A 14,476-nucleotide genomic window follows, 5' to 3' on the forward strand; every position below is an offset into this window, starting at 1 on the left:
TACTTCCTGCCCCTCAAGATGCTGTCCTGATACGAGTGTGATGTGGGGTCAGGTGCCAAGTGGTGGAAGCTTTTAGGCAGTTACACATCCTGGAAGTGACAGGAGGATTTTATCACTTTTACCTGAGGCAGAGTATCTGTGTATCAGTCAGTATCTGTGGCAGAGCAGGAAGCCAGTTTCTGAAACAGCCCACCTAGCACCCTTCTGTTTGTAATATGACATGTTTGTATGGATGAGATGTGCTTCAGAAAGACAAACTTGGATTTGGAGAAGCTGCAATTGTTCAGAAAAACCTGGCATGCAAACCAGCCTACCAACAGACAACATTATTTCAACGTTACTTCTGCCCTATTGACTAACTCTTAGAACAAACAGACTTTACGAAATTCAGACCTCAGCTGTCTAAGAGGGTAAAAAGTGGAGCTTTATGAAATCATGAAAACAAATCCTGCTTTAAATTTTGTCTCAGTCTGTGCCATTGCCTCCCTGCCCCGCCACAATGTGATTTGACGTTCCTTTTTCTTCCCTACATTTTAATTGTAGATTAACCACTGACTGGGACATCTCTCTACTGTGCATTAATATGGTTGATATTAACAACCATATTGCTCTCCAGTCTCCAGGCATTTGGAATGTGCAAGACTTTTTGTGCACCAAATGGCCCATATTAACTTCTGGAATAGCCAGGTGCAAACTCCATTGCAGTGTTCAAATTAGCTCAATTTCTGTAACTGCTTCTCCTGTAATTGATGACTCAAATGATAATAAAGTACAGTTCCTCTGCATGATATATGTTATAACTACAACCTGTTATGTTGAATATTGCATTGCTTTGAAACTGCATTACCCTCTGCCTACACTGATCAGATCTTTCTTTTAAAGGAACTACTTATGAACCAGAAAGTGTCTTCACATCATTCAGAAATTATACATATGCTCATGCACTTTATCAGTGGCTGACAGAATGGGGATGGCAAAATTACTGTCAGTCATGTTGCATTCAATGTCACATAAAGACCTGCTTTTTACTATACCTTAAAATTGACAATAAATGCCAGTCATCTCTCCTTGCCCCATTACTGCATCCAGACATAGTTAGTAATGCTTAAAAGATATGCACCTTCTTAACTGCTTTTAAATTCCAGCTTCATTCTCTTTCTCCTCCTATGCCTCCTTGCTCTTTACTATTCTTCTATTGAAGTGTATGATTACAGTGACTGCTATTTCTTTTTTTTTTCCACACAGAAACAACAATTTGTGAACAACAAACAAACAAATCAACCAAATCCTGAGGGCTTATTGCCCCCTGACTGTTTCAGTTCAAATGTCATCCCTCATGGGAAAACAGGGAGGAATGGGTGGATCTGACTTGGGTGTGTGTACCCTGAGGTGTGTCTAGAGTCTGGACTCTGGAAACTGCCTCTTGCAGTCCATCATGAGGTGGCAGGTCTGTTCCAGCACGCCGAGCTCTGGGAGCTGCTTGCAGCTGCTCAAGGAAACCAGCACTAGCAAGAACATCAATTTCATTGCACCACTGTAGAATCTGGGGAACTTGCAGTTCATCAGGAATTTGATTTTGATCCAATGTGGACTGAAGCCAAATTTAAAAATAACAACATGTCTAGCAAACGAAAGAAGTTGTGTTTCTGCCAGCTCCAATTATAATACTTCATATTATTTCTTCTTTAAACAGAGATTATAAATGTTGTCTTCTGCTCCTGAAGCCTGATGTCCTCAATTTATTTGCAGAGAAAAACAAAGAATGGATATCAAAGAGCAAGAGTCCTCACCCAGCTTGCTTTGATGGTGTTACAATATGAAATTAAGAATCTCCCTCCTTCCAGTCCACAGTGGAAAGAAAAATGTCAATGTGACCCACACTTGTGGGGGCTGCAAAATTGGTGTTGAGTTCAGTTAAACACCAACACCAATAACCACAGATGTTGTGCTGCAGATTAAAGTATTATCTCGGTTTTCAGTAGCGTTCAAAAAGGCAAACTGTGTTCAGAACTCTTATGAAGGGAACTGAGAAAAAAACATAAAACACCACTAGGTTGTTCAGTGTCTTCCCTACTGCACAGTGCTGGTTCTTCCTCTTCAATTTCAAAAGCCATACAGTAGAATTGAAAAGGTATGGCATATTTCTGAATAAGCAGACACCAAGTACAAGGCATTGTGTTAGGCACAGTGAAGAAAACAGTGTAGTGAGAAATCCACAGATTTCTAAATGTGCAACTGACAAGGAAAGGAGCAATAGGGAGTTGTTATATACTAACTCTTGTAATACTCGAACCAGCAATGCTATTAAGCAGATGATTTAAAGCACACAAAAGGAGCCATTTTTTCACACAGTAGTTCTAACACCGAAGTCATTGCCACAAGATGCTGTATAAGCTAACCTAAAGCAGTCAGTTTTATTCATAAAACAAAAGTCTATCCAGTGCTCCTTAGCAGAAAGCTTTAGCACCAGTACTCCAGAACTAAGCCTTTAAGCCACAAAAAAATGAAAATGGGAAAGATGTACCTGGGTATTGATCCATCCACATTCACCAGTTCTTACATTCTTTACACAAATATCTAATACTTCCTACTGTTAATGAGAGGACACTGGATTAGATGATCTGTTCAGGATGTTCTTATATTCGATTTCACTGAGACGTTCAGGAGACTGAAACAATGGAAGTACCTATGTAAAATGATATAATGGGGTGTCAGAAAATGGGCAGGTGATCAGCTGTTTAGCTTTCCTGAATAATTCAGAGAACCACCAGCTTTTAAGAGATGACTGTTACTCAGCCAGCAAGTGCAGTTGCAACCTGTCATTCTCAAGCCTTGTCTTGCTTGCTCTGACTAAACAATTAAAAGGCAAAAAGTTTTACAAATATATGTTGACTTTGAGTAAAAGATTGCAGAAGGAGATTGTCTTTAGCCTGTGTATGTTTATTTATGACACAAGCACACAAGAAATATACACTGAGAATATATTATGGACTAACCAGGTATTCTATTCACATCCTGTCACATGCAAAGAAATAGCCAAAATGCCACTTCTCTTGAGAAGAAATCATGACTCACATCAAAAGCAAGTTGATAGAGAACAAAATGTACGTAATGAAACTGTCAATCCTGATTAGACAATCACTTCACTGACTTCACGGGTTTTATTATACCCAAGGAGCTGTGATTCAGTACCCTGCACAGGCAATATTTAAAGATGGTCTTGCAATGCTTGTTGACAAGTATGTTAAAACAGTTAATGTTCTCCAGAGGCAGCTTTAATGGATGTGATTGTTCCTTGGCTTTTTGTCAATAGACCTGGTCTTTCTCGAGAGGTGGAGGCAAGGTTCTTGCATGTGCTGCCAGAATGGACTGTGCTACCTTAGCACACAGGCTGCACCCTTTCATCCGCTTCCATGGGTAGCATTTCTTGACGAAATCCAGGTCTTGGCTTGCAGGAAGGATCCAGAAATTCCACTCAAAATTCACTGTTGTCCATACACCTTGATCAGGCAGGTGTGTGTAAACAGGCATACAGACAGAATGCTGCTCTTAAATGAGTGCACCTGATAAAAGCAGGGTATAAAACCATATTCCAGTCAGACATGAGCTTTGTTTTGTACTTTAATCAGGTATTTGCATAGCCTTTCCTCCCTCCTGTGCCTGGCTTGCCTGTGGGTCAAGAAGCTCACCATGAGCTAGATGCTGCAGCAGTGTGAGGGTGGATTGGAGCTGGGCTGCACCAGCACCCCAAACTGAGGGCTCAAAGCCCTGGTTCCACCGCTTTGTGATGATGTCTATGGAGCCCTCACGTCACGGCCAGGCCAGGCAGGGCCAAGCGAAACCCATCCCGCTGCTCTCCCACCCTTCAGGGAAGAAGACCGCACTACAACTCCCAGCAGGCATTGCGCGCAGCGGCGGTGCTCTCCCTCGGAGACTAATATTCCCAGCAGCCTCCGCGCCCGCCTCCAGCACGCTTTGCGGGTGGACTTGGCCTCCTCGGCGGGAAGACTACATCTCCCAGCAGGCCCCGCGGCCACGGCATCCTCCATTTCCGGGATCAGCGCCGCGTCCCTCGGTTGGCGGAGGCGGCGGCTGCCCGGAGCGGGCCTGGCTGGGCGGCGCGGAGGCTGTCCGGAGTGTGAGGAGCGGGACCTGCTGGGGCCGGCGGCGGCGGAGGGCGGCGAGGCCGGGGAGGTCTCCAGAGGGTTGGCGCCATGCTGAATATGTGGAAAGTGCGGGAGTTGGTGGACAAGGCGTGAGTACGGCGGGGCGCGGGCGGGCGGGAGGGAGGCGCGGGGGGCCGGGGGCGGCTCGGTCGTGGCCCCTCAGCCGGGCCCGTGCTCCCCCCGCCCCGTTCACAACATGGCCGCTGCCCCTCCCCCTGCTGAGGTGGCCGCTTCACACCCGCTCCGTGCAGAGCTGACCCACGCGCCCCGGCCCTGCTCCCTGGGGGTCTGCCTGGTGTGGCCCCCGGCTCGTCTTCGCTGCGCGGCTTTGGCCGCTCCGACAGGCAGGGGCTGCTTTACAGGCAGTCTGTGGCCTTGCCATTATGGCTGGCAGCTTTCCCGCCTCTCCTGGGCTCATCTGGGCCCTTCCAGCTCTTTGCGAGCTGTGGTTCTTCTCTGGGTACCCCTCGCTTTTCCAGAGTCCCGGGTAGCGTCTGTCTTTTTTGGTACATGAGCCCTTACAACCAGCCTCTACTGGCCATGGCCCCTAGGCCCCTTAGGAACACAAGCCTCTCAAAGAAGGAAGGGAGGAGAGCCACCTGTACAGCAGTACATTTTCAGAGTGCTTCCAAAGTCGCCACATGCTCTCTTAAGCAATTTTCCTTCTCCTTAATGACAGGTCCCTACCCCTATTGCCATTGACACCCCTGGGCCTTCATGGTAGAAGACTGAAATGCCCTATCCCACCCCTTAAGTGTTTAAATAGCTCAGATATTTGCAAGTTTATTTGCTTGACTGAAACCTCCTCCCACCGCAGACTTGGTTGCAGTTTTGGTTATTATGATCACTGTGTTGCAGCTTGAGAATGTGATGTTACTGTTGCATTTCTTGGCCACTCCTTTATTTTTTGGCATGAGAAAAAACTTGATATGGTGGAGAACTTGACAAAGATTGTTTTGTCTCCTTAAATAACAAATCTTTAGGGGCAAACTTGGAGCACTTTTCCACGAATTGTGGCCTACTTAGAGGAATATCTGGCTGAAAGTCTGTTGACTGGTGTATATGAGATGAGATGACGTGTAGTAATAGCCTTAGAAGTCAAAGGGCAAGTCTTTCAAAACTTGAGGTTCCATTTTAAGTGTTCTTTAATTTTGTTTCCCCAAGCAGTTCTTAAACTGACCTGCTTTATATGTAGGCTTAAAAACAGCAAACTGAAGAGTAATGGCAGCTTATTTATGATAATAGATCATTTTGCTTATGGTGCTGTATACCAGACCAAGACTTTTCTAGGCTAAGAATCAGATTACATTTAAAAACCACTGTGAATTAGACTTCTCCTGAGAAGGTTGCTTATTTTTTACTGCTTCTTGCATGCAAAGTCAGCCCTTGCTAAAGCAGTTTTAATAATGTGACAAATGAAGTGCATAGTAGGATAACACAAATAAACCTGTCTTGAGTTCCAGCACCTAAAAGGGCATTTTCAGAGATACCAGATTTTCTAAGCTTTGCTTGTGTACTTTCATTTGTGTGGGATTAATGATCACTATAACATTATAACACTGTCACTGTTTTTTAAAATTTAAAATGTCACTGTTTTTTAAAATTTTTAAAATACTTTTAAGGATATTTCACATGCTACTAAGCCAAACAGTACATCAAAATCTGGTTTGGAAAAAAACCCACATTTTTGTTCCAAAACAGGTGCAAGTGGACATTTCAAATAATAGAAAATGTTTTTTGAATAAACTTTAGTTTCTGAGAGTAGCATTATCCAAATAAAGCAGATTGTGTATTAAAAAAAAAAGGGGGGGATAGGAGGAAAGTGGAGCCTGCAGAGTAAATAGTATTTAGAGACATCAAAATCAATAGTCCCATTGTGTGTGGTGCAGATTTGTCATAATGTCTTCTGTCTTAAGGCCATGACTGACAAAATCCTCCCCAGAAGAGGCTAAGTGATATTATCTGCCTCATAAATAACTGCTGATGCTGTGGCAGGAACATACTGAACTTTAACAAGAAACTCTCTTTCCTTAATAAAGAAACATGATTATATGGGGATTTTGGAAATGTGCAAATAGCTTGAAATTTTGCTAGCTTGGACTTTGCTAGCTTTGTAGTGGTTGTTAGCTCTGCATCTTAGTTCCATATTCAGCTAATACTTATTATCTTAGAATCTGAACTTACTCAGCTGGGGTTTTACCCTTATTTGGGCCTCAGGTGGCTGAGAGCTTGGTTAGGTCAGAGATGTGTCAAGGTGGAGAAGTTCTGTTCAAGAATTATCAGGTTTTTCGGTGTGAAAATCCAGTAAGCAATGATACACAGTAAAACTACTATTAATTTATTTTTCTATGTTTGTGGGTTACTTTAACAGCAGAGAACCCAAGTAAAAATAGTAACCTATTAGAAGTCTTCAGAGTTTTAGAACTTAGTAAGTTAACTGCAAAATACACAGTTTGTGTTTAGTACTGCTGAAGTATTTGGTATTTGTTTTCTGCAGCATGATAGAAATTGAACAATCAAGTTCATTAGCTCAGTTCGGCTTCATAATTCTTTTCACACTAGAATCATAGAATCACCTCTTTGTATCGCAGAATTTTGTAGTAACTCAGAAGTATGTATCTGCATGTTTTACGAGTAAGAAAGTTATATTCTTTTTATACTGATAGGTGGTTCTATTATATGTGAAAGTCGGGAAGACTGTGTGATAGCATTACTAGATTTAGACTGTTTTAAGATGTGACAAGATACTTTGTGTCTTGCTCTCCCTTTTGTTAACCTCCCTGTTCTTAGTTTCTAATACAACTTCCCCCTGCCCCCTTATTTTAAGTGCCTGGAATAGTTACAACTGAACAGTAATGCCTTGTTTCTAACTGGGTGTTGTAAGTTTAAGGCTTAAACCAAATAACCAACAAAGCCTCTCTGTGCCTGGTAAAATTTGCTTGTCCTAAGCTTTATTCTGGCAGTTCATAAATAAATGTTAGACTACTTCTACCATCTATTTTTTTTCCCCAGGTATTGCAGTGTGTATGAGTTCTTTAAGTGTGTGGAATTATGTTGTGTTTCTGGTTAGCTTGTAGTTAAGAAGGTGTATATCTACATTTTCTTACTTCTTCTGGAATAAATTCTGTTTCACAGTATGTTAATAAATTCAGAATTTGGCTTTTTGCCTTTTTTTTTTTTTTTTTCAGGTGTTCGCTTGTATGAGTTCTTTTTCCCCAGTAGTCAAAACTGAATTGGAAAGCAAACAAAAGAATTGGACAATAAATGCAGCCCTCTGTGCTCAACTTGTTTGCTCTATAACAGTAAACTCGGTTTAATTGACAGAGGTTTCTGGTGGCTCAAGTCCAGAGTGGTGCTTGCTGCAGTTAGTGAGTCAGGTGGCACTTCTGAGTCACTCCTGAAGTAATGTAGTAGACTTTTTGTTAAAGTCTGTTTTCCATAGGCTTAGATTAGGTCTGCAGTAGAAATATATAGCTAAGCATTATAAGCAAAAGGTGGCCAATTTTTCTGACCTAAGGAGCTGCATACCAACATGTTAACATGACCAAGTGTAGAGGCATGCAGTGCATACTTCACATAGCTGCTGAGAGTGTGAGCTTCTGGAACGTCTGGCAGGTGGGAAGAGTGGTGTTCATCAGCTGTCCCCCTGCTCTGCTGCACCATGGCTTTTGCAGCTTTATCTGTGGGTGACCTGGTTACTCTGGCCCTGGACATTCTGCAGCTCCCATAGTGGAGTTCAGGTTACCCCATGCCTTCTCTGAAACATCCCTGTAGTTGTGATGAAACTTGAGGGTAAGCGTTGTGTTTGAACTGCTTGTGGCTGCATGAGGCTAAGGACTTGCAGGCTGTCCAGTACTGTGTAGAAGCAGTTTATACTGCCACATGAAATGCTGTATTTGTATTGGTATAGGTGCACCTGAACTTTGATACCAAACCATCAAAAGCCCCAATCAAGTATCTCCCTACTGTGTGATACTAGAACGGACAAAAGGTACTGTAGTCCCTGAGATAGAGTTCTGGAGTCCTGCCTTTGGAAATCTGGAGTATTATGCAACTTGGTAACTTCCTTTTTTAAATCTTACTAGACAGTATATGTTCTGCTTTTTGTTCTCCATGTAATTTCTAGGGAAGTTCTACAAAGAAAACCCCATGGCTTTTTCAAAAGGAAACAAGGGATAAGAAACTCTGTTAAAACAGTTTTTAGCTTGGCAAAAGCAAGAAGGTATTGGTTTGGTCTTGTGGCCAAGTTCAAAAGCCAGGCCATCATATCTCTCTCTAGTTTTGTTGAACTGTCTTTTCTTGAAACAGAATCTGGTGATTTGTATTTTCCTGAACTGTTGCTGTATATTGTTAGCTTAGCACAAGGTAGTTCTGCTTTAAGCAGAAGACAGTATTTGTTCATATATAGTTAGCAAGGCTAGTTGGACTCCTCATAGCCATATTCTCTCTCTTAATATGTCATTGTAACTAGTTTCTGTCACAGACATGTAATACATGCAGGAAGCAGGATGGACCCATTGAGATTCACTGCTGCCTGTGTCACAATGTAATGAGACTTTGCAGCCACTTTCTTTGAAATTTCTTTACCATTCTTAACTTTTGTGGTCTTCTACATGCATGACCAGAATGTGAGCGAGCTCACTTTAAGCGCCTTTCACACATCAAAGGGTGAGAAACAGTCTAAAAAATTTGGTGAAGGTAACAGATCACAGAATCATGGAATAGTTTGGGTTGGAAAGGATCTTAAAGATCATCCAGTTCCAACCCCCTGCCACAGGTAGGGATACCTTCCACCAAACCAGGCTGCTCAAAGCCTCGTCCAAACTGGCCTTGAACACTGCCAGGGATGGGGCGGACACAGGTTTTCCGTGCAACCAATTTCAGCCTCATGGTAAAGAACTTCTTCCTTTACCTAATCTAAACCTACCCTCTTTCAGTTTAAAGCAATTCCTCCTTGTCCTATCATTACTTGCTGTTACAAGAAGTCCCTCTCCAGATTTCTTGTAGGCCCCTTTAGGTACCAGAAGGATCTGTACGTACTGAGGACAGTGTTATCCACATGTTCATTTGAATTAGTTAATGTGGGCGAGATAGCTGTCACTGAGGTTTTGAGCTTCTTGAATGTAAAGAAGTGAGCCTGTGATTTTTTTGCCACTTTTAGGAACATGACAACCACCATCCTTTTTTTTTTCCCCATTCCCCTTCCCCTAGCTGAGTCCTGTTTTGCTAGTACTGCTCTTAGCTACACATTTCTAGTGTCCCAGCAATAATGTATTTGCACTCCCTCATGTTGTAGAGTAGGAGTTGAAGTGTTACAGAGCTATGTTTTCATACAGTTTTCAAGCTTGATGAATCGCTGCAGTATGTAATATTTTAAGCTGTTTTTAAATGCAGAGCAAATTGGCTTGTTTAGAACTGATGGCAGTGCTGGTATGGACACTAAATGCTGGAAGTATTTATAACACTTGAAAATTTACTTGTAGAGTTAAGCACTAGAGTCCTCTGTGATTTCTTCTGATGCTACATCTATGCAACACGGAAGGATTTTTAGTGGAAAAGGAAGGATTAAAGTGGAAAAAGAAGGAAAGTGAAAGAAAATGCTGTACTTGGCTGTGATACAACTAGGTAGGGGAGAAATTCTTTTAGTTAATAAACAGCATGTTTTCTTTAGTACTTCTAATTGTACCATCTGTAAAGAGAGGGATAAATTGTTGGTAAAATAGAGTGAATTAATGCTTTGATTGTCATTGCAATTCCTAGCTGTTGTAGCCTGAAGGAAGCATGGCATGTAAATTAGACTTTGCACTTCAGTTGAGAAATAAGAGTTTTCTGGACTAGCCCCACTTCACAGATGAGGAAAGTTACAAAGATAATTGTATCAAGTAACCCAAGTCACAGTCAGTGATCATAGATAAAACTCTGGATTTGCTGACTTCCAGTCTCATGTTGTCTGCTAACTCATGCTATGCATTATACATATTAATGTGGTAAATGCATACCAGTAATTTACCCTACAATTACATGGCTTAGAGCTAGCTTTCAGTTGCTTATTGCCTGTATTATGCTCACGTTTGGCCAAATATAGGCAGGTTCCTATGTGTGCTCAGCTGGGGGTTTGAAATCTTCTTGCCTAACTACTTTCTTCTTTTAATTTGTAATTGTTCTTGTTTACGGGTGATTTTCTTATGATTCATGGATTTGTCCACCCCAATGATTGAGCTCTTCTTCAATCAAGTGCTGTTTGCAGGCTTAGTAATAGCAGGTATTATGATAAATGATCCATCATATGATAGATCCAGTGAAAGGGTAAATAACTGTCAAACACTAGTCCTTTGCAATCTGACCTTCTCATAAACTCCCTTGCTCCAGTTCCAGGATCATTTAGTTTTCTTTATATTTAAGATTTATTTTCGTGTGCATAAGCAAGATCTTCAGAGCAGTGAACACTTCCATCGTTTTATGTAAGGGACAGTTAACCCTCACTGCATGAGTTATCCTCCTATTGCTGCTTAAGAGATGTCCTGCTGATAACTGCTTTAAGAACAGCATTTTGTATCATTATTACAAGCAAGGTGATGACTATTATCACCAGCCCTATAAGGACTTGTCTTCTGCCTGGTTCCCAGATACTAAGAGAGAAAAGAAATAGTCTTGGGAATGCAAAGGAAGGCTGTATTTGAGCATGTCATTTGGCTCTTCAGCAGTTTGTTGTTGTGTCTGCCAAGCACTTGTCACAGCACTTATTTCTTGGGGTTTTCCTTCTTTCTTTAAAAACTTCCAGAACCATGGTGTTTTTAATAAGGAATAAAAATGGTTGTGCTCTTTGGGCCATGTAATTTAGTATCAGTGGTAAACATCTTTGAAAGTATTATGTGCTGTTATCTCATGCACATAGACATGTTATTCTCCTATTTGAATATTCTACTGGTGGAGCAATTAAAAGCAGGCTAATACTATAAGCTGAAGTATATACTAAGAGTTGGCATAAGGTAGTTGTGGCCAAATATGCAAATTTCATTAACACGCTTCTTCACATGCTGATTTTGTTAGTGGCCTTCCAAATGTGGTGTTGCCATTTTACAGCATATGGAAGCTAACAATAGTTTGTTACACAAGGCTAGGTAAGGTGATGGCCTTACGTATTTTCAGAAAGGCTAGATGATGTGTATTTGTGTGATATACACATGTCCTTGAGGTGTTTTTAAAACATAGTTTTGCATTGCCTTGCCAGAAATAAGACCAGGCTTCTGCTTGGGAAATAAGTGAAGCTGATCAAAAATAGGAGCCTTACCTACATCATTGCAGCTATGGGCAAAAGGATCAGGGTGTTTAACTCAGCTCTGTGCTAATCCCTTTAATGCTTTTTTACTGAACATCTATAAAGTTCTGTAAAGATCTTTGTTTTACAGATGCAAACATCTGTAAAGATCTACAGTGGCACAAATTTCTGTTTAAAGTTGACTGTTTTTACAGATTTTAAATACTTATTTCAATTTTGTTAATTCATAAGGCAAAGCTAATACAGGGCAAGAAAATGAAAAACTGAATTAGTAGCAAATATACCAAGTGAGTAAAGTATTTGGTTTTGCAGTGGGTCTTTTTCCAGCTCCTTATAGTGTGCTGGACCTTATTGATGCAGGGCAAATATGGACCCAGTTACAAAGGTTGCCAGCTGCTGACATCTTTCAGCTTGGAGTATGAGTTTATTTACCTGTTGGGTTTGGAATAAACAGCCGTAGCATAGCTAAAACTTTCTTTTAAGGATGCTCAGTAGGCTGTTTAGAAAGAGCAGTTGTACAGGAGAGCATAACTCTTTCATGACAAAGTGTGTTCTCCCTCTCCAAAAAATAAGAGCTGATTCTAACTGGGATGCACTTTATTTTTTTTCATGTGCAACTGGCTGTTAAGATAAGGTCACGCGAAATTGTTATGAGTTGGGAGTTCACTTCTTTCCAGAACACTGTGTAGGCTTTGGTTCCAGGAGTGTTTTTTCAGTAACAGTGTTAGAAAAAGTATTCATTACTTATTCATTCTTGCATCGTGTGCTGGGTAAGTATGGTGGTTTGGGTTGCTGAGCAGTGAACCAGACAGGGGAACAGATCCAACTGGAAGCTTTCCCTCTTCCTTTGTCTCCCTCCCAAAAGAGAGTCAAGTTAGATTAGTTCCCTAGACTTGTTTGCCATAAAAGTGAGCAAGTGTTTGTGTTGTGCATCTGAGGAAGTGCTATTGAAATGGGAGGGAAGGGGAAAGGAGAGGGACCATTCATTAAAGCAGGTGTAAGTGGAACACATGGCTGAGGCTCCCCTTGTAGTTGCCCTGAAGTCGCAAACACCACCAGCAAGCACTATCACAATTACGAAAACATAACCTAAGCCATGAAGGTTGTAGTTTCACAGTCGGTGTAAGCGTAGGCTGATGGTAAAAGAGGTTTCACAGCCTTCTGTCTGCCACAGACTGCACACTTCTCTCTCCCTTTTGCTGGCAGTAGCATACTTTCTGCTTGATGAGAGAGTCTCTCTCTGACTAACTAGTTGTTTTTGCCAATTTAATCTTCCACTGGATCAATTCCCTGGTATAGTTAACTCCATGGTCACACAAATATTTGTACTGGCATGAAGGAAGGTATTTGGGTAGGAATAAGTGGCTGGGGGCAAAAGAGGAAAAGGTGCGGGTTTAGTGCTTGAAGTACTCCCTTAGCGTGTGGTTCCACAAACAGGTTGAGGAGCTATGATTATTCTTCCACTAAAAGAGAATGTCTCACTTCTATACCTGGCCATTCATGGTCTTTACTTTCCTTATGCTGCTGTTACGTAGTTCAGTATTTGCTTGTGCTATCTTGCTGATAGAGCTTAAAAAAAAAAAAAAATCCCAAGCTTTCAGGATTCATAACTGATTTGGCATCATGCTGCATTACCAGCTACATTACCAGCTGCTTATGGCACCACAAGCACTTGTGTTGATAGGGGAAAGGACAGAAAGATAAGCTGGGACCGTTTTTGATGATAGTACATTTTTACATAACTTTATTTCAAACAAAGTGGTTTGTTAGCTGCAAAACTGCTCTAAAAGATCACAAATTTAAGTTTAAATTTCTTCTACTTTGTATATCACTGCTTCAAACCCTAGAGCTAACCTTTCTATCTTTTTATCACTGTTGTATTGGTGAATAGCATCTGTACTTCTGATTCCACTCTCAGATCCCAGATCTGGGAGAAAGGATATAGATTTGAATATAGTTTTGTGTCTTGTATGGTTCTATTCTGAATGATTGAGGCTGGGAGTGATCTTGGGATCTGACACATCTTTGCATGAGATGCTTTCAATTCAGTTTAAAAATGCAGCTAATTATATTAGAAATACTGCTAGTATGTATTTCAGTTATTACAGTATGGCAAGAGTGGTATTCTGTGTAGAATGTGTTTTTAAATAGATTAAATCTGTTTGGATGTGCTTGAGTTTGCCACTAAAAACAAAACTAATGTGACACCGCCAATATTGTTAGTGTGTATTTATGTGTTTTAAGGAAACTACTTCAAAGCTGTTGTACTCCTCCCTCCTCTCATCCAAATAGTCATATCCTAACCAGATAAATATTGACTGCATGCTTAATAGATACTAATTGTATCCCAAATGAACCAGTTAGTAATATTAGTGTATATTCAGTTTGTTTAATGAGACTGACCTGCATTTTTTTCAATCTGTTGTAATAATAATGAGACCTGTTGGGAGTTAGGGAATACATTTTTTTTTTCTTTTTCTTTCCTCTGCTTCATTCTGAATCATAAATGTTTTTTTTATTGGTTGATCTCCCCATCCTATTGAGCTGTTTAGAAACATCATAATGTACATTACACACTGTTCAGTGCTTCCTCTGAAGACATAACTTTAGTTTTAACTATTCTTCCATATGATCATGCAAAGAGAGGTGGGGGGAAAAAACCCCTCTGTTCAAAGTTGTTTATTGTCTAAATGAGTTAACTTCTGTCACAGTGGTTTATCTCCCTGCTACCAAGCAGGTGATTGCATTTCTTGAGACAGCTTGGGAACTTAGTGCTAATAGGAGTCCTTCCTAATTGGCAGTGTAGTCTCACTCGGCCTTTAAACTGCCACTGCCAGGGTTTTGTTGATTACCTGGTAACTGTAACTTCTGCAGCTGCAGCCATTAGATCATCAGAATCCAGTCATCTTCCCATTACTGTGTAAATAAATAAATAGTTGGTGTATTGAACCATAGTGAATTTGGCTTGTTGTAAACACAGAGTGTAATTTGAAATTAATCATCTTTGTGGCAGGACCTAGAAACTGGGGCT

The 14,476-nt window shown here is 41.0% G+C and overlaps 1 protein-coding gene across 2 annotated transcripts in view; it reads left to right on the forward strand.

Moving 5' to 3' along the window:
* Window positions 1–4,018: 4,018 nt before the first annotated feature.
* Window positions 4,019–14,476, forward strand: part of CLINT1 (clathrin interactor 1) — a 51,346-nt gene continuing 40,888 nt past the window's right edge. For both annotated transcript variants that reach the window (XM_065690251.1, XM_065690252.1), the window contains exon 1: window positions 4,019–4,255. In XM_065690251.1, the coding sequence (XP_065546323.1) occupies window positions 4,215–4,255 (41 nt within the window). In that variant the 5' untranslated portion in view covers window positions 4,019–4,214. The remainder of the gene's footprint in view (window positions 4,256–14,476) is intronic.

This window comes from Lathamus discolor, chromosome 10 (assembly GCF_037157495.1).
Source record: "Lathamus discolor isolate bLatDis1 chromosome 10, bLatDis1.hap1, whole genome shotgun sequence".
Taxonomy (NCBI): Eukaryota; Metazoa; Chordata; class Aves; order Psittaciformes; family Psittacidae; genus Lathamus; species Lathamus discolor.